Raw genomic sequence first — 19,862 nt, forward strand, 5'->3', positions numbered from 1 at the left:
GGATGCTGAGAAACTGACTATGGCCTTATTGGAGTGCCATTGCCTAGGCAACTTTAAATTTTCTAAGGCTAGACAAGAATTTCCAGTGATTAAGAACATCTGCCAATCCGAAATCATTGGACTAGGGCTGAATATACTACTTCAATTTCACTTACACCACTAAGAGGCATATTTACAAGCCCCTGGCGCCAACTTGAGCCACCATATCGTAATTTTGTTTTACGCTAAGGCGGCATTAAGGAGGCCTTTTTTCCCACACTGTAATTACAAAGTGGTTCAATGCTTGCATTGCTCAACTTTGTAAACCCTTGCGCCACATTATGCCTGTGCCAGGCATAATATATGCAAGGGGGCGTTTCGATGCAGGGAGGCTTGGAAAAATGGCATAGTGAAATTTACAACATTTCACTGTGCCATTTTTTTCATAATTTTTAACGCTTGCTCAGAGAAGGCTTTAAAACAACGCTCCCACTTTAATCAATGGGCATCCCTGTGCTTTGCTGCACTAGTGTCAACATTTCTGATGCTAGTGCAGCAAAGCACCACAATAGCATAAAAAATGTTTACGCTATTGTCCTAACAACAGCCACGGTGGGCCGTATTGTAAATACAGTACAACCATGGTATCGTTAGGTGGAGCAGGGGCGATGCAAGAAAACTGGCGCAGTGAGACCGATGAGCCACTTTCTTGTAAATATAGCTCTAAGTGCTGTATTCCTCGCTAGGGTCAAATATCAGGTCTTGCTGGACTACAGACCTCTGGTTTGCTTTGTTGTATCTTATTTAACTGTTTTACTTTCTCATGTGAGTAAATAAAGTTATATTCATTTTCATTTTAATGAACTGAACTGTCATACTGTCCGTAGACCCACCTCCAACTATGTCGTAAAGTATGCAATGACTGCTCAAACACAATTATCACCTGTACTTCATAGATACAACAGTATGACTTGGCTAATTGCAGGCAACAGTACATAATGACTTGTGATGGCAAGAAAAGTGCCAGTACCAACCACTAATATTTGACTAAAACGGTTTACCAGTCTCTGGATCTGGAAAGGTGTCTGCCACTGCTATGGACTCGTTCTTATTCTGGATATTGTGGAAGTCATACTTTTAGGCTTTGTTTTATTTACTAGAGTTTCAGGTTTTTTTACTGTATGTTTGGGTTTTGCTACAGAGAACAACCAAATGTGCATTAAGTTAATTAAGCTAACACGTATAAACTATTTGAAATGCCACTGGACAGTATCTTCCGACATTTTGTAGCTCATTTGTGTCTTCAAAGAAAGGGACACCCCTTGAGAAATCTGCATATACACCTAGCCTTTGTCCAATCTGCTGGAGCCAAGAACCCTAGACTTGTTTCAGCTTCATTGCACTTCATCAGCGACGTGTAGCATGAGTCTACCATTATAGCATGCAAGGTATCCAAGACTACGGGCCTCAGTTGGCTTCGAACAACAGAATCAGGTCAACAACATCTAGCAAAATATATCACTTTTTTATCTGCCATCATCAATCCAGATGCCGATGAGCTCTGTAAAGCGACTTCCACGGTATTCATATTTATGCTCAAAAGAACTGGGCTAAAAATGCAACTCTGTCTTGCTCCTTGTACCACCCGTTTAAAATTAGTAGTCATAGTACTTGGTGAACACTGCAGAAGGTTGTCAGTGTTAGGGATGATGAAAATAGTCCTAGTTAGATTGTGTGTCTCTTTTGAGGGGGTCTGTGCCACTCTCTTCAAGGTGAAAGGGAGACCAACTCGCTCTAAGGGAGTTATTTATTTTTTGAAGATGAGGGCTAGTGTGTTTGAAGAGGGCTTTGTAAGAAAAGGGCTGCTCTGATTAATTAGTGTGATTGGATCAGTGTGGTCCAGTCAAAGCATGCTTGTTGGGGCATGTCTAATTTCGTGTTGTTCCTGTTAGATGAAGAGGTTTATTTACAATGGCACATTTAGATACGATCTTGGTTCGTTTGGGGACAATTTTGTCTGAGAGCTGGAGTTAGCTGTTTGAGCACAAACTTTGGGAGAAATTGTTTATGTCTCTGTTCAGGTTTATGAAATGTCTGCCTACCAAGTTTGGATAATGTGATGGAGTGGTGGCCAATAGACTTGCTTGACATAAAGAATTGTGCTCCTATGTACTTCTGAAGGAGGCTATGCCTGCAATAGATTCTAATTCCATTTGCTGCTTGTGTGTATGTCTGTGGCGCTTTCATGATGTTATAAATGCTCTAGGTAAGAAGGATCTTTGAGGTGCAGGTCTGTGGGCAGAGCTGGGTTTCCTCTTAGAATCTATTCCGGGCATCTCCTGGAACAATGGCCCCGGCCATGTGAGCCCACCCCGGCCCGCAGCCGCTCTGTAGGATCCGCAGGCTGCACGTCACGTGCTTCCGGAGGAAAGGCCTCAGCTTCCTGTGATTGAAAAGAGCCCTCGTGCTGGGTCTGATAGGGAGGCCTCGGCTGCTCGGCGCAGTTTCTGCTGGCACGGTGGCCATGAGAGGGGCAGGACCGGTCTGCTGCACACCGTGACTTGGACTCCCCACGAACCATGGTAAGCTGTGGGGAACAGTTGTCGAGAGCGTCCTGTCAGTATGTTTGTGTAGAAGCCAAGGAGAGATTGTAATTCACACCTGTATCCAGTCCTTGCAATGGGCTGGTACTATCCGGGACTGAGCACCTGCGCTTCTTTAATTTGACCCGAGTACCTGCACTTCTCTGCACTGCTGCAGTACATTTAATGGGAGAGCACTTCTAGAGAGGGGGGGCGAGGCGAGTTAATATTACGGATGACTGTGGAATAAAGAGAGGAAGACATGATATTTTTTCAACAAAGGGGATTAAGAAAAAGCTGCAGGACGAGAGTGTCAAGTAGAGGCAGGGAGTCAGAGAGGAGGGCCAGTCAGAGGGTGGGTGGTGTGTTTATGATGCAGAGAGCGAAAGGAGAGAGATGGAAGTATGTGGTTGTGATTGAGGGCGAGGAGAGATCTGGGGGGGTAAAGCTGAGGGGAAAGCATCACTGAAAAATTGAGAGAGGTAGAGAGCGAAGTGAGGCTCAGAATGAGGTGAAGATTTTGGGGGATTAGGGTGAGAAAAACGTTTGCAAAGAAAAGAGAGGACGACAGTGGGATAGAAAGGGAGGCGAGGGAAAGGTTGCCCTGGTGCATGCATCATGTGGGAAAAAGAGCAAACAGAAAGAAGAAGGTAATGTCTCTGATGTATGAAAGAGGATACTGGGGAAAAAAGACCCATTGTCAGGTAGAGATCCCCGTGTAATGGTGTGGTGTACTTCTGTGGATTAGGCACAGTGTACTGGTGCATACCAAGGGTAACATCGTAAAACAGTGTCTAGTGAACTTCTGTGCAATACAAGGCATTGCCAGATCGCTCCCTGTTGACGGGCACAAGGGCCTTATTTACAAACACTTGGCGTAGGGCAGTGCTGCAAGACTTTTAGTTGCACTGCCCTTCGCCAAATTGAAAGGGCAGGAACGCACTGTGTTTATGAGATACAGTGCATTCCTGTCCTTTCAGCAGGCGCCGGAGCAGAAATTGCTGTCGAGCGACAACGCAGGCTCCCTTGCACCATGGTCCATGGGTGTCTGCATTGTTGGCAGGATTGTTTTTGTGCAGGAAGGAACATCTTCCTGCACAAAAACAATCTATGGAGGCAATTTCCTCGCTCTATGTGTGTTGCAGAATGCAAAGCACATGAAAAGAGGAAAAACGAGGAAGAATGAAATCATTGCTTCTTGTTACACCACCCTGTGGAGGCTTAAGGTTTTGGCGCTGCCCCAGGTTTACGTGATTTTGTCAATCTGGGGCAGCATCAAAACCTATGGGTGTTGCATGGGAAAACCCACTGCAACGCCCATGGAACGCCTCCTTGACATAGAGTAAGACAACGCAGCGCTTTGCACTGCTTTGCCTTACTCTGTATCTAAGAGGCCGCGCAGCGTGGCTTTGCTTCGCTTCATAGATATGACTGAGAGGCCTGCGACACCGGAGCATCAGAAAAAGTGACGGGCTGGCGGCGCAGCCCTCCTGTAAATGAGGCCGCAAGTTTCGAGTCCTGTGTTTCTGTTTGACTCTCTAATGCCATCTGAGAGCTGTAGTCATTGTTTACGCCAGTTGGATTAATACATCTGATAACAAAGAATCCCAATAGAAAAAAAACGACACTGAGAAGCATAATGTTGGGCTTGTACGAATGGTTACTCTGACAGTATTCGCATCAGTGCTGTTCATTTGGTATACTGTTTTGTGCTCATTTTAATGCGGCTTGGAAATATGGTCAGTGTAGCACATAGCGCCCCTCTCGGTGCAAAGTTGACACACATCATCCGTGCCAAACTGTGGAATTCTCTCTGCTAGACTAGTCGTGCACCTGCAGATCACCAGGGATGTGAAAACTGCAACGTCCCACAGAAGAGCTGTCACTATAGAAATCTGATGGTTAATATTTCAAGAACTTCTTTGGTGCACTGAGAACTGTGTGGTGGCTCTTGTCGCTATAAATTATCTTTAACCTAATTAAATCGAGCCAATGCAGACTGGAATAATGCTGTAGTTGTATGTATGGATCACCCAGTACTACAGAGTCCGATGGACAGTAGTCTTAAAGGCGGAGTCTTGTCTCTCAGATTCCTGTAGTATTGTTTAGTATTCTATGCAACTAGGATTCTTAGGGGCATGTTTAAGAGCCCCTTGCGCCTCCTTGCGGCACATTAGGGTCATATATTTTTTTTAGGCTAATGTGGCCCAACGAGGCCAAAATAGCCTTGCCATATTTACAAAGTGGCGCAATGCATGCATTGCGCCACTTTGTAACCCTTTGTAACCCTTTGTGCTACATTATGCCTGTGCCAGGCATAATGTATGCAAAGTGGGCGTTCCCCTGTTGGGGGAGGGGGCGCGCAAAATGGCGCAAAGAAATCTAACAGATTTCTTTGCATCATTTTTTCTGGGATTTTTAACGCCTGCTCAAAGCAGGTGTTAAAAGGAGCTTCTGATTTGTTTCAGTGGGCCTCTCGGTGCTTTGCAGGATTAGCATTAACATTTTTTATGCTAATCCTGCATAACGCCAAACTAGCGTCAAAAATTCTGATGCTAGTTCCCTAACTACTGATATGGTGCGCTGTATATTAAAACCATCGCACACATGGTGGTGTTCGGGGGCACAATGGGTAGCAAGAAAAGGGGCACTGCACTACGTGCAGCGCCACTTTTCATAAATATGCCCCTTAGTTTGATGATGGAGATCTCTGGTACCTTATGTGATGTACTCCTATGGTCATATAGGGAGCTCAGCAAAATGTGGAGCACTATTACAAGTAAATGAAGGGTACCCAAAAATATACTTTTAGGCTATGTGAGGTGGGTTATGTATAGAAAAGTGAACTGGAACTCCCTTTCAACCTCTATAGCGTCACTAGTGGACAGTGTCGCACCATCCTTGCCACATCACCACAACAAACATATTCTAAACAAATATTTATTATTATTCACATATGTTATCTTAATGAGCTTCAACATTAATGCATTACATAAAGATACGTATCGTATTATTGTATTTTAGTTCTTAGTGTTCATTTTAATAATTTCTCCTGAGCACCTTATCACACGTCACTCACACATGCACACTCTCACTCATCTCACTAATAAAAACGGTGGTTCTAGGAAAACCTGAGAGATCCACACTACACAGTGTACATCATATTGTTACAGATCTCTTTACACTGTTAGTCTATATCCAGCGGACCTTAAATACTAAATACTAAGAGCTAATTGTGATGTACAATAATGAGATACTTATGTGTTATATAATGTGCTATTGTTGAAACAAATTATTATAATATAAATATGTGAATAATAATACATGTAGATTACATTTGATGTAATGATGTGTCATAAAACGTGGGAGTGAATCATCTCTTTAGTAAGACCCTACACTGTGTTTTTAATACAGTTTTTTTTTTTGATTTTAGAACACTGTGCAATCTGTATTATTGCCAACCATATTGTTGGCTTTTCACCAACAAGTTGCATCTTATTTGTCGGCAAGGAATTCCATACAGGCAGACTCATTCCAACTCATTCCATTTTGCAGTGACTGGCAATCAATTTCAGAGCCTTGTGCCAGCAGCCGATGACTGCTTTCAAGGGATCAGGAAGTATATCAGGATGTCTGACACCATAAAGATATTTCAACAAATCGGATCCTTCGAGTACGTTTAATTCCCCTCTAATGGATGGATTTTCCTTCTTGCTGAATGCACAATTACTTAGTACATGAAGTAGCGATGCCCAGTAGTGACAATCTAATATCTGTCATGCCAAATCGCCCTTCCCTCCAACATAATGCTCATCACAACCTCCACCTTCCCAGAGATCTCTGGAGGCTTTCTTCCCAACAAAAACAGTTGGGACGTGCTTCTAATGGTATTGAGAAAGCGATCTAGAACTTCTTGTGTGAAAATTTGCACTATTTATAAAAGTTTGGATACAGTTATCAATTTGAAGAGGACGGCAGGGCCCATGGTATTCACAGAATGGGAATCCCAAGCAAGGTGGTCTCTTTGGAACTTTTGTATTAAAGGGGCCAAATAAGGCTGCCAGTTTAAAGAAGGCCTTATCATAATGCGCATGCCCAGATATTTAAAACTGTTACTTAATCTGCATAATGCCGTGGCCCAATTCCCCACCTAGTCAGATCCTCGTTTTGAATATATAGCCGATTTTTCACAATTTACCTGGATTCCAGATGCTTTCCAAAATATATCTAGTATTTTTATTGGTCAGTCTCCTGTCCATCAGTTGTAGCAGAAGGGAAGCAAGATATGGTGTGTATGACACTACACTGTGTTAATGTAAAGATATTTATGTGAATGCACTACACTACTCCTAACCCTCATGTGCTAATGCTGTGCATTTATTAGGAGGAGTGTTAGCCAAGACTGTTTGATTTTTCTTAAATTAGATATGTAACATGCCTACCTAAAAGGGGTTTTCCCGGCCCTCTTTATCCATTGGTCTGTAGTTGTGTCATTCACATATTTCTTCCACCCAACAACGCATACACCATAATATCTAATTTCAGTGAAATCTAAATAATATCTCAGATCGGCCTCAAGCAGCTCAACTCTGCACCGCAGAATCCCAGAACAGGCTCTGAGGCGGGAGATTCCATTACAAGTGAGGCCTGCAGCTGTGCAGTCAGTTTCCAAATGTGGCCTTTACAGTGCACAGCGCGCGCTCACGTAAAGCGGCGGGGAGCGCGGGCTCCCCTGTCCCCCCTCAGACTTCGCCGTGAGGGAGTCTCGGAGAGCTCGAAATTTCACAGGAACACGAGCTGAATCCAACGCGAAAGGTTAGAGTCATATTTTTTGTATTAATACGTTGGTGCTGACAAGTAACCACAATGCTGTCAGTGCTGACGCATGGCTAAGGTGTCCTCCAATCCCAGCCCTAGCACAGCCGACGAGAATGACCATGTCACTGGGGTGAGGTTCTGCCTGTTTTGGTTTTAAGCCTTAGGTCACAGCCGCAGCTGGTACGTGTATGTTCGCTTGTTTTCCTCTTTGATTACAGACCTGCACTTCCCAGGATGTCTAGTTGTTGTTAATTCACGCCTATATTGTGCACAGTCTGTCATTAATATTACATCACATCTTGTCGCTAGTTCGGGCTGTGGCTTTCCAAATGTTTCCGTTGCAGATTGGGGTCGGTTTTATGGCGATGTGTGGTTAGCAGGGTGAAGATGTCACCTTTAATGAGTTGCCAGCGTTTTTGTGTGTACCAGATTGGTTACCTAGTTTCCCCGGGGTGGTACATGTGCCCATTGCCTGGCGGGTGCGCAGGCGTGGTAAGCAAGTGTTTATATGTTGTTTATTAGTACACAGCTCAAGCTAATATGTTCTGTAGGAAGCCGTTTTTGCGGAATATTGTTGGGGCCACATGTTAGCCATTTAAGGTGCTGTACGAGTTTTCAACGCATGCCTCTACCGTGCACCCATTTACCACACGTTTTCTTTCATTTTTTTTTTTTTTTTTTACAATGCATGCCTTTGCCATGCATATGACTTCGCCACGTATGCCTTTACCACACTAAGGTAAGTTATTTATCTATCTTTCTATCTATCTATCTATCTATCTATCTATCTATCTATCTATCTATCTATCTATCTATCTATCTATCTATCATTTTAAATTTAGTTTTTTTTAAACAAATAATTTTATTTTTATTGTAGGGCAGTACTTAACTCGCGCCCTAAGGTAACTCACGCCCTTGCCATGCACAGTTTTCTTATCAATAGTTTTTTTTGCAAATTTTGCAGTGATAATATCAAAGACACCATAAGTGCTCATCAAAGATATGGAGTAAATAGCTGTGTATGGTGAAGGTGCAGGTTATAGTTACATTAGGGTGCAAGTTATAGCTACTTAATATAACTCTAACTATAACTCCTGAATTTCTATGGTTTTGTACGAGTAAATTCAGAACCTAACTATAACGTCTCTGTAGCCTTTGGTTTTTCAGTGAATGTCAATGTTTTTTTAACGTAAAGTAATTTAAATTTACTATACTTTATTCCAATCCTGGCCATGCACAGCGTGGGTTGGACGCATGGCCTGGCCTTGCAGCCAAGCCCTTATAACCACCCAACCATGCACCATGAACTTGGCCACAGGGTCTGTCTCTCTCAGTGGATCCGTTAGTGGGTGCGTGAGTGTCTGAGTGGGTCTGAAAGTGGGTGTGAGTCTACAAGTGGGTCTGAGTAAGTGCATGAGTGTCTGAGAGTGTGTGTGAGTGGGCACATGAGTCTCTGAGTGAATGAGTAAGTGTGAGAATGAGTCTGTAGTTTTTCTTTCAAATTTTTTCACATTCAAAATATTTTGCGCACATTCACAAAAATTTGTGAATTTTTGTGATCATCGCCGCATGGTGATGGAAAATTATTGTAACCCCATAATTTGCACCTAAAACACACCAATATTACACCTCTGCGGTCAGGGTACCGTCACGCTGAACCCTTATGCCACTTCAAATTAGGATTTTCACCCCTGGGGACTGTGTCCCATGAAATAAAATGGTGGCCCCAACTTTCTAGTCAGGTTGTGGTCAGCCAATTACAGCTCTTCTTTTCGCATGCGCATTAGTGAAAATTCAGACATTTTCTCAATTTATTTGTGAAGTTGCCGCAGCCAGAGATAGACAAATTTCAATTTTCATAAATTTCTCAAAAATTACTGGACGGATTTACATCAAATAAGCAAAAGCACAGTCTGTGTACCAAACGCTAGCTTTCTGACAAATTTGGTGTAATTCCTTCCAGCAGTTCGGCCTGTAGTCGTGTCTAAAGGTCCTATGTGAATTAATATGTAAAACAAAAAATAATTCACTCCCCCCCCCCATTTTTCTCTGCCTCTGCTTCACGGATCACTCTCCAAGTGCAACAAGAATCACCGCAACACTTTTTTGGGGAAAATTTCTTGAAGATTCATCTAACACCGCCAAAGATGTTGGCAAGCCAAAACTGTTTTTTTCAACGGAAAAATTGTCCTAACTATAACTACCTAGTGGCAACACCACTAGACCACTAGGTTTTATATTTATATATATATATATATATACATATATGTATTTACTAAAAAAAAAAAACACAGGTTACAGGGACGTTCTAGGTCTGAATTTACTCGCACAAAACCATAGAAATTCAGCAGTTATAGTTATTTCAAGTAACTTGCACCCCACCATGCACAGTTTTTTTCTTTAATAATGTGACTGCTAATGTTCCATTTATATTTTTAATGATTTTATAGAAGTTGTCATGAGTGCTGTAATATCTGGGGTAATTAGCAGTGCATGGCACGGGCGCGAGTTATAGGTAATACGTAACGTCCATATAACCTTTGATTTTTAAGTGAATTTCTATGTTTTTTTAATTTCTATTTCCTAAATGTAACGTCCCTGTAACCTTTGTTTTTTTTCAGTGAATTTCATTGTTTTTTTTACCATAAAGTAATTTTAATTGCTATATTTTAATTCAACCAATGTGGCCAAGAGCCGATAACCACGGAACCCCACAGCACGCACAGTGGGCACCTCCAATCATATCCACACCTTATTTATTCCCAGGGGATCAGGGAACCTCTACCCCGGCCCCATAATTTCAATTCCCCCTATATTTCAGCCCCACAGACAGTTAGTGTTTGAGTTTGAGTGGTTGTGAAGAGAGTCTGTGTGGGTGTGAGAGTGTGTGAATGGGTGTGAGCGTGTCTTTCTGAGTGTGAGAGCGGGTGCCAGAGTGTGTGCCTGGGTGTGCCAATAGGTGTGAGAGTGTCTGTCTTGGTGTGAGAGTAGGTGTGAGAGTGCCTGAGTGGGTGAGAGAGTGTCTGGGTGTGAGATCGGATGTGAGAGTGTCTGTCTGGGTGTGACAGCAGAAGTGAGAGTGCCTGGGTATATATATATATATATACACACACACACATACTTACCTTAACTATACCTACCACGTCTGGAAAGGATGGGTGGTAAAAATATTGTTGTAAACAATGTTTCCAATTTAAGGCATACCTCAGGTGGGCGAGCTCTGTACTGTTGTAAGGACACTGAAAGAAATGGTCTAAACAAAAATCACCCTTGTGTCACGAGGCTGGTTATCAGCTAGATCAGTGGTTCTCAAATGTTTGAGTTTTGTGGACCCCAACTTTATCATTACTAGAACCCGGGGACCCCCACTGATCATTATTGGAATCTGTGGACCCCCACTGAGCCATCACTGGAAGCCGGTGACCCCGGCTTAAATATTATTTATGATTTGAACTGCAAAACAATACACACAAAAAATATAGAAACAAGCATTCATCAAACAAATAAACAAACGATAACACATTTCACTTAATTTTCAAACAAATATACATTTAAAAAAAATGTATAGTAAGGTTGGAGCTTTTCTAAATGTTATTGAAGTCGCGGATCATTCATACTATAGGCTGTTTGTTGCACCTGCACTGCTCCCACAAATCCTGCTGAGGATACTAATGTAATTATTAGCCTCCAATTTCAAACTTCTTGACATTTACAGTATGTTTTAAAATGTTCAATTGTACATTTAGCCACCTTATTTAAATACACTTCATTAATCTGTTATTATTCAATTATCTAAAGAATCGTGGACCCGCAGGGGTTCCAGGACCACAGGTTGGAAGCCACTGAGCAAGATAATTCTTATATTATGCATACTCTAAACACCACTAGTCTGCTCAAGTATCCACTCTCTAGACATCGCTGTCTTAACTTCAGCTGCCAGGCTAGTTACTGGAAAAATCACCGGCCATTACTACTCTATGAAAAAAGTCACTGGCTCCTGGTAAAAGCGTGCCCACTCTACAGAAATACGATGCTGCACCAATAAACCTCCTCACAGAAAACCCCTAAAATGTATGTGTGATAAAAATAAAAGGTTAAACCCTAGATTAAATCCTGTGCTCAGCTGACCATACAGTGTTTCACAGCCTACAACAAAACTGTTATGGTGCTAGCTTCCTTAGCTATGACGGAACTCTAAAGTTGTCCGATGTTGGGTATAAGATGCTTGGCTATTCCTGGATTTTTGCCTCCTTATCTCTTTTTGCATTCTGATATTTGTAGTGATGAATTATGTTGTGAACTAAGAAAAACACCAAGGGCCATATTTATACTTTTTGACGCAAAACTGCGCTAACGCAGTTTTGCGCCAAAAAAATTAGCGCCGGCTAACGCCATTCTGAAGCGCCATGCGGGCGCCGTATTTATTCAATGACGTTAGCCGGCGTTAGCTGCCGGCGCTGTCTGGTGTGCGTTAAAAAAAATGACGTACACCAGGCAGCGCCAGCGTAGGGGGAAAATGGCGTATGGGCGTCCACAAATGGTGCAAGTCAGGCTGAGGCAAAAAAATCGCCACAACCCGATTTGCGCCATTTTTTTACGACGCCCATCCCCCATTGAAATGGCTCCTGTCTTAGCAAAGACAGGAGTCATGCCCCCTTGCCCAATGGCCATGCCCAGGGGACTTCTGTCCCCTGGGCATGGTCATTGGGCATAGTGGCATGTAGGGGGGCACAAATCAGGCCCCCCTATGCCACAAAAAAAAAAAAAAAAAAAATACTTACCTGGACTTACCTTAATGTCCCTGGGGTGGGTCCCTCCATCCTTGGGTGTCCTCCTGGGGTGGGCAAGGGTGGCAGGGGGTGTCCCTGGGGGCAGGGGAGGGCACCTCTGGGCTCATTCTGAGCCCACAGGTCCCGTAACGCCTGCCCTGACCCAGGCGATAAAATCCGGCGCTAATGCGGGTTTTTTAGACCCGCCCACTCCCGGGCGTCATTTTTGCCCGGGAGTATAAATACGACGCATATGCATCGGAGTCATTTTTTAAGACGGGAACGCCTACCTTGCATATCATTAACGCAAGGAAGGTGTTCACGCAAAAAAATGACGCTAACTCCATGAACTTTGGCGCTAGACGCGTCTAACGCCAAAGTATAAATATGGAGTTAGTTTTGCGTCGAATTTGCGTAGAAAAAAACAACGCAAATTCGGCGCAAACGGAGTATAAATATGCCCCCAAGTGCCCAAATTTGCAGTGGCAGCGGCCGCAAATCTCAAGGTGAGGGGTGGGGGTGACGGGGACAATGGGGGAAAAATAAATAAAAAACAATAAAAAATAAACTTACTTCGAACCGTTGTCTCCTACTGCCTCGCTCCTGTTCCCTCGATGTGATGTCCCACCGTTCACTGGAACACCAGCACAGGCTCCTCAGCAATCCTGGTGCTGCTTTGATGCTAAACCCAGCATGAAAACAGCATCAGGATTGGTCTGAGCGGCTCGTACTGCTGCTTGTACAGAGCCTCGGGGGCTGTGCAGCTTCTCCAGCCCGGCTGTTAAACATAGCCGGGTTGGAGAAAACTAAGTGGGCATGTGTGTTTGGCCGGCCATCTCAGACCACCAAACACACATGCGCACTTAGGTGCACTCCATTCCTCCTCCCACCTCCCGTGGACCAGCACTGCCCCTCCCTGCACTGCTGGCTGAGCCAGCAGCAGAAAAATAAAACGATAGTGAACTATAGTTTTTTTTTTTCTGCTGCTGGCTCAGTCAGAGGGGCGACGCTCATTCGCCATAGCGAAGGAGCCGCCCCAGCAAATATAATGGAGCCTAAAGAACTGGAGCTGACTGAACATCTTCCAGGTGCGACAGAGAGGCTTACAATATCTTCTGGTCAAATTCCTGTCAGACAGGAATGTGCTTAAAGGCGACATGATTTGCAGTGCTGCTCTTGATAAACATTTTCACCCACACAAAAGCAACTACTTCCATCAAAAAGGAGCAACATTTTTCTCAAAGTGAAGCACAAATCACTATCAAGAGGGGTTCATATGATGCCACCATGTGTGCTATTTGGTGCCATCCGCTACTAAAGTGGGGTATTTTTGTGTGTTTGCCCTTCTCTGAGAAGAGCACTTGCATCCTTCTAACTTGCTATCTCATTCAGGAAACAGGTCTTGCGCAGTCAGAGGCCACGTTGAATAGACAGAAACTAGTGAAAATTACCAGCACCATCACCCAATTCTCAATGTGGATGTGGCCCTACTGTGGTAAAAGATGGCAGACATGTTACATTTTAGTTGCTGTTTAATGGTTTATGACAGGCAGGGTCGGACGGGGACAGAAAGTAGGCCCGAGTCCCAAAATAAAAGTGGCCATCATAAGTGAATTAGATAGCTAAAAAAAAAAGTGGCCCGTGTTTGCAAATTAGGGCAGTTTTGAAATTGTAAAGACACGCTGTATGCAAGTTTTGCAAGCTATAGAAGGCTGCATGGATTGCTGCAGGCAATGTTTCCTTTAACATCAGGGAAAGGAAGGTAGCATGGGTAATGATATCTTGCTCTCTGTGGACATACAGCTACCAGTCTAACATGAGTAGGAATTGCAGAGCAGGCCAGGAATTTAATTGGCATTGGCGGCTCTTTGTATCACTTCCTTTGGACCATTTCGGACTAGCCTCTGGGGCAACCAGGCAGTGCCCAATGGACCAGTCTCTCAGGTAAGTGTGTGGGCCAGTTTACTGCCTGTTTGTGGGACTCTTTTTTTAGATCTGCTGGGCCTGCCTGCAGCAAGCTCCAATCCATGCAGTCTTCCACACCTTGCAAACCACCCATACAGGCCATTAGTAAAAACTGCCCCAATTTGCAAACGTCACTCACTTTTTTAGCTTCCTAATTCGCTACTAGCGGACACTTTTATTTGGGTGCCCAAGCCTATTTTCTGTAATAAGGGTGCTCGCTGATGGGATCTCACACCAGCAGTGGGCCGCATGGGAGAGACGTGCCCCACTCCTGCATCTCTGCTTTGTTTCACTACATAGTCACCCTCACTAACCCATGTAAAGATTGTCAACCTACCAACAAAATGATAGGAATGTGAGGAGGTACCCAAGTCGCACATATCTTACAGATAATCATTGGTCTTGGGTTGAATGGGGCCCCTTACAGTACTGGGGGGCAGAGAAGGGCTGGGTATCCCCCCTGCGCAGCAGTAGTAGCCTGAGTCACACCTGTGCTATAACCAAGGCTCACCACTGAGGTTCACGGGCATGTGGTACCCTTTCATCCGGCACGTCAGCATAAAATAGAGAATTAACTAGAGCAGAAAGATTATAGTTCCACACCTTTCTCTAAGTTAAGAGGTGTAACCTGTCTGCAGCAAACTTGAAGCAGTGTTACAATGGACAATTTGAAGTTGTGGGGATGCTCCTTTCATCCAAATGGATGTATATATTGGGGAATGTGTTGAAAGCAAGGAGATTTTAAGTCTAGTGAAGGAGTTCACTTGGATCGGTTCTGAGCTCAGGTGGTGGCAAGTTGAGGTTCTAGGAATGCAAAGCAACACCACCCTTTGTTGTTGTGGCATATTGTTGTTGTTGATGTTCATTTATGGCTGTGCAGGGAAATAGGTGTGTGTATATAGGTTGGGGTGTATTGTTTAACTTAATAATATACAGTCACATATGAGTGAATACTGCGTTATAATTAGGGCTCCCGTTTTTATGGTATTTATTTTTAACATAGCCATCAGTACTTATCCATATCTAATTTGCATTTATTTTATCTGTATTTACCTGCAGTTATTTTGCTTTCTGTAAAAGATGAAGTTCAAATGGTATATATTCACATTTATTTACGTGATAAATGTGCGTTCATACTTGGATGACAATTAGGTCTTCGCACTATAAGCTGCGATGTGTATTAAAACAATGCTCTTCTGAAAGCATTAACATTATAGTACAAAACCATGTGCACATTTACAGTTGTTTAAGGATATCACTTTTTTAAGGTCATCATTCTGTAAATTTTCACATATATTTTCCGGGCAGTCATCGGTCTGAATCACTCAAAAGAAGACCTACTTTTAGTATTTTATAATTTTCTAAACTAGATATAGAGCGCGACGCACAATGTGTTCTACTTGTATATAAGTTTGTAAAAATAAGTAAAAGCGGAAGGCTTTGTTATTATCATCTGCAAGATATGGGGAACCCAGTAGAGGTGAATGCTAATGATTCTTGCTTGTTTTTTTATGTTAATGTAGAGGCATTTGAGCATGGAGCTGTGTTTTGTGCCTCCTAATTAGTTTTCTCATCTGTTATTCAAAAATAAGCATTTACAAATGCACTAGGGTCTGCATGACCACAACCTCTTTCCAAAAGCAAGGTGTTGACAAAGACTACCTACACTGGCTTTTGGAGATGCAAGGAACTAGTTTTCCGTTTACAAATGTTCACTCCCTGGTCCCTTTAGTCTCTGAGCTTGCATTAACTTTAATGTATTGGAAAATATTTACATTTGTATGGTTGCACCGTGCAACCATGGCTATCATGACAGGTAAGGAATGACCACCATTGAGCTATGGCTAGCACTGTACCATAGTGGGCAGCATTATGCCATGTAAGCCCATAAAATGAAAGGATTTACTGTGTTTCTTTTATGGCCAGCATTATACCGGAAATTGGTACCATCATACCGCTGTTGCCCACAAAATGCCAAGAGTTAACACCATTCGACAAGGAACAACATTATGCTAGTGAATGGCCAACATCACACAATCAATGCCCACAATTTGCCAAGAATACATTTTGTCAAGACAGAATTGCACCAGAGAAAAGCAGCATCATACCGTGAATGTTCACAGTAAGGCAGGAATTGGCATCTTTATGCCAAGGTCAGCATTATGCCCATGGGGGATACCATCATAACATGGATGCCCAAATTATGCCAAACATTACTGTCGTCCCCGATGTTTATAGATTTTTCCTGACAGCCAGACTTGCTTACAAGAGGGCTTCAGTTATACCATTGGCTATGAGCCACTAAAAGCCTATCGGTTCCAATTTACTACTAATCTGAAACTACTGAGGAACTAAAACAGCTAAAGTCAAGAGTTGACAGGAACGTTTTGACCCATTTACAAATTGTTATATGGGCTCCAGCACCCAAAATGGAGAGGTAAATTGTTACACACACAGTTTACCATTACCAAGAACGTCTGCTTCCCATGCCATTCTCTTAGAATTAAAGAGACTGCTGGGAAAAGTAAGTCAGATAAACGAAAAGACAAGTTAATAAACAATAGGAATTTCTGAACAAGAAAAGGATGTCCCAAAACCAGCCTGTCTTGTGACTGGCTCTGCCTCATCCAAGACATACTGGCTTGTGTTAAATATTCATAATGCTCCATTGTCCAGTGTGCTACATCTCTAAGTACCACAGTGAAATCTTCTAAGATACTATGGGCCTGATTCACACAGGCAAACTTACACTTTTGTGTAAGTTTATGATTTTTTGCAATTCAGAAAATAATTTTACAAGTAGTATCTTTATGACTGTGGAGTCTTCACACTCGTGGCGGAGACTCCACACATTTAAAAGTTAGACAGTCGTAAAGATACAACTCGCAAAATTGCTTTGTGAATTGCAATAAATTGCAAATGTACAAAAAAGTGTGTTTACCTTTGTGAATCAGACTCTGTGTATTTCCTTATTGTTTACAACTATTTGCTTGTCACTGGTTGGATTTTACCTAGTTTTACTGAGCAAAGCCATTTCACCACATGTGCAAATGTTGTCACTCGAATATTATTTCTGAAATGTCTTCTGACACCTCAAAGGCAAAATAATGCAACTTAATGTAGATGGATTTCTGCATGCATTTTTGAATTAACTCGTTTAGAATTTTGTGTATTATCTACACGTCACAGGTTTAAATCCCAGCGAGACCGAATCAGCCCTCAATCAGCCTAGACACCAGGGTCACAACAGTGTTTTAAAGCAATATAGATGGCCAACTCTGTAACAGTTAGTGGTTAGATATATGACAATTTATTACTATTAAGAAGAAAACTCAGGCAGAACATTGAAGTTTGTTCTAGGAGATCTCAATGTTCAATCCATGTCTGAACGTTGAGATCCCACGCAGGGTTTGCTGGTTTAACAGATATGAGAAAATGTCATGTGATTCATCCTGCTTAACTGTACATGACCTAAGAGGAAATGCTTTAAGAATTAGCTATATATTTAATATTTAGTTTGTGCACCCTTTATTTGCTGGCTCCTGAAAGTGATTTATTGTTTTTTTTTTTAAGGGGGGGGGAGGGGCTTGGGAGGGGCAGATAGTTTTATCCAAGGGTTGTGGTCTAATGACTTTTCCAGATAAAGCCCAACAGACTCTCTTCACCTTTTCTCTCTCTCCCTGAGTGTGTGAACGTCCAGCAATTGTATGTTAGATTTTGCCCGTGTATAAGGACTGACGTCATGAGGATATAATGGTGAAAGGATGTCTGCGTTCAAAACTACAAGGTCAGCTCTCTCTCTCTCTCTCTCTCTCTCTCTCTCTCTCTCTCTCTTTCTCCCTCCCTCTCTCTCTCTCTCTCTTTCTCCCTCCCTCTCTCTCCCTCCCCCAACCCTTTCTATCAGGCAGCTTTGCTGAAGGGAATCCATCAGTGCTTTCCAAGCAATACATGCCAATGGCACTCTGAAGATGAAGCCTTGTTCTGCCCAGCAGCAGAATATCTAAATTCAAGACGTCTGGCTGGTGACTTTTGGTATACACATCAGAGTTCTCCAGGGCAAAAGAGATGCCACAAAAATGCAGTCAGCTTGATTGGCTGGTGCCCATGATTTGATCCCTGCATTTAACTTGATTTGATTTGCATTGGGCTGCTGCCCAATTGTCATGGACTGAGAATATAAACTGAATCCACTCAGGCAAGTCAGAGAGCTACATGGAAATGAACCTGCATGCTAACTGTCTTTTCAAGTCTGCATTTAAGCCTGGAGCTCTGCCTGAAATCAAGTTGCTGTCTGCGCACCAGTGGGTGGAAGTGCTCCCCAGATGAAGCTCCCCAGACAGCCTAAAAAGTCCACAAGAGCTGTTCCTCAATGCCTGAAAGCCATTCATATACCTCTCACGAAGGACAGGAAGAGATGAACAAACTTGCAGAATGTACTGCTTATCCTCTCCAGTGCTCTTTACAAAATGGGGACCTCCTATATGTTGTGAGCATGGCTGATCAGCTTTGAGTCCTTGGTGTGGGGACAGTCTCCCCAAGCTGCACTAACTGCACTGACCACTACTCGGCTGGGCACAGGTCTGGAACAACATGGTCATGCACCTCTAGGTCCAGAGTTCCTCATTTTGGTTTGCAAGTTCCTTTTGCTAAACTTTGCACTTCCAGCCTGGGAATCCAAAATTGCTTGTTCAAGATTGAATCTTGTTCAGGAGGACCCCACCATCTGGAATGGGTCTCTTCCAGAATCTGGGACGATCAGTCACATTTGGCATGCACCCACAGGCCTGGAAAAATATCATAAAGTGCTAGGATACCTTGACACTAAAAACAATCACCTGAAACCCATTTACACTGCAGTTTTTACAACCACTGCCATTAGTATGAAAGTGACAACCATTTTAATTTTTGGGAGTAACTGTAGGAGGCTGACCTGGTTTGTAGTGGGTGCCTTGAGTACTTACACCTTACACCAGACCCAGTTATCACCTGTTAGAGAATGTAGTAGTGTCCTAGCAGCTTAGGCTGATACACGTAGCCATAGCAGAGCAGCTTAGGCTGAACTAGGAGACATGCAAAGCTCACGCAATACCTCTTATAGTTACACAGTACTTATACACAAGTAAAGACAATACTCAGTGTTACCAAAAATAAAGGTATTTATTTGGGTGACACAGTACCAAAAATATCTTAGAGACAATACTCCTTCTGTAGGTAAGTAATATACACAATATATACACTAGACACCAAAATTAGACAAGTAAATAGTCATAGAACAATGCAAACAGTGGGAAATCCTTTAGAATGCAATAAGAGAAAATAGTTCTAGGGGCAACACAAACCATATACTAAAAAAGTGGAATGTGAATCACAAATTCCCCCCAGACAAGTGTAGTGTGTGCAGAATAGCTGGGAGAGGAAGAATACAGTAAAGGTAAGTAAATTACCCTACCCAGAGCCCAGAAAAGCAGAAGTAAAGTACTGCAAGTTTCCTTAGGACACACTACACCTCTTTTTGGTGATTTTGCAGCAGCCAACCAAGGGCCATATTTATACTTTTTGACGCAAAACTGCGCTAACGCAGTTTTGCGCCAAAAAAATGAGCGCCGGCTAAAGCCATTCTGAAGCGCCAAGCGGACGCCGTATTTATTCAATGACGTTAGCCGGCGTTAGCCGCCGGCGCTGTCTGGTGTGCGTTAAAAAAAACGACGTACACCAGGCAGCGCCGGCGTAGGGGGAAAATGGCGTATGG

The 19,862-nt window shown here is 43.0% G+C and overlaps 1 protein-coding gene across 1 annotated transcript in view; it reads left to right on the forward strand.

The window, feature by feature from the left end:
* Nucleotides 1-2,468: 2,468 nt before the first annotated feature.
* Nucleotides 2,469-19,862, forward strand: part of INKA1 (inka box actin regulator 1) — a 45,000-nt gene continuing 27,606 nt past the window's right edge. Inside the window, exon 1 of the mRNA XM_069206841.1 lies at nucleotides 2,469-2,561. Within this exon, the coding sequence (XP_069062942.1) occupies nucleotides 2,559-2,561 (3 nt within the window). The 5' untranslated portion in view covers nucleotides 2,469-2,558. The remainder of the gene's footprint in view (nucleotides 2,562-19,862) is intronic.

The sequence above is a fragment of the Pleurodeles waltl genome, chromosome 9 (genome assembly GCF_031143425.1).
Source record: "Pleurodeles waltl isolate 20211129_DDA chromosome 9, aPleWal1.hap1.20221129, whole genome shotgun sequence".
NCBI classification, from domain to species: Eukaryota; Metazoa; Chordata; class Amphibia; order Caudata; family Salamandridae; genus Pleurodeles; species Pleurodeles waltl.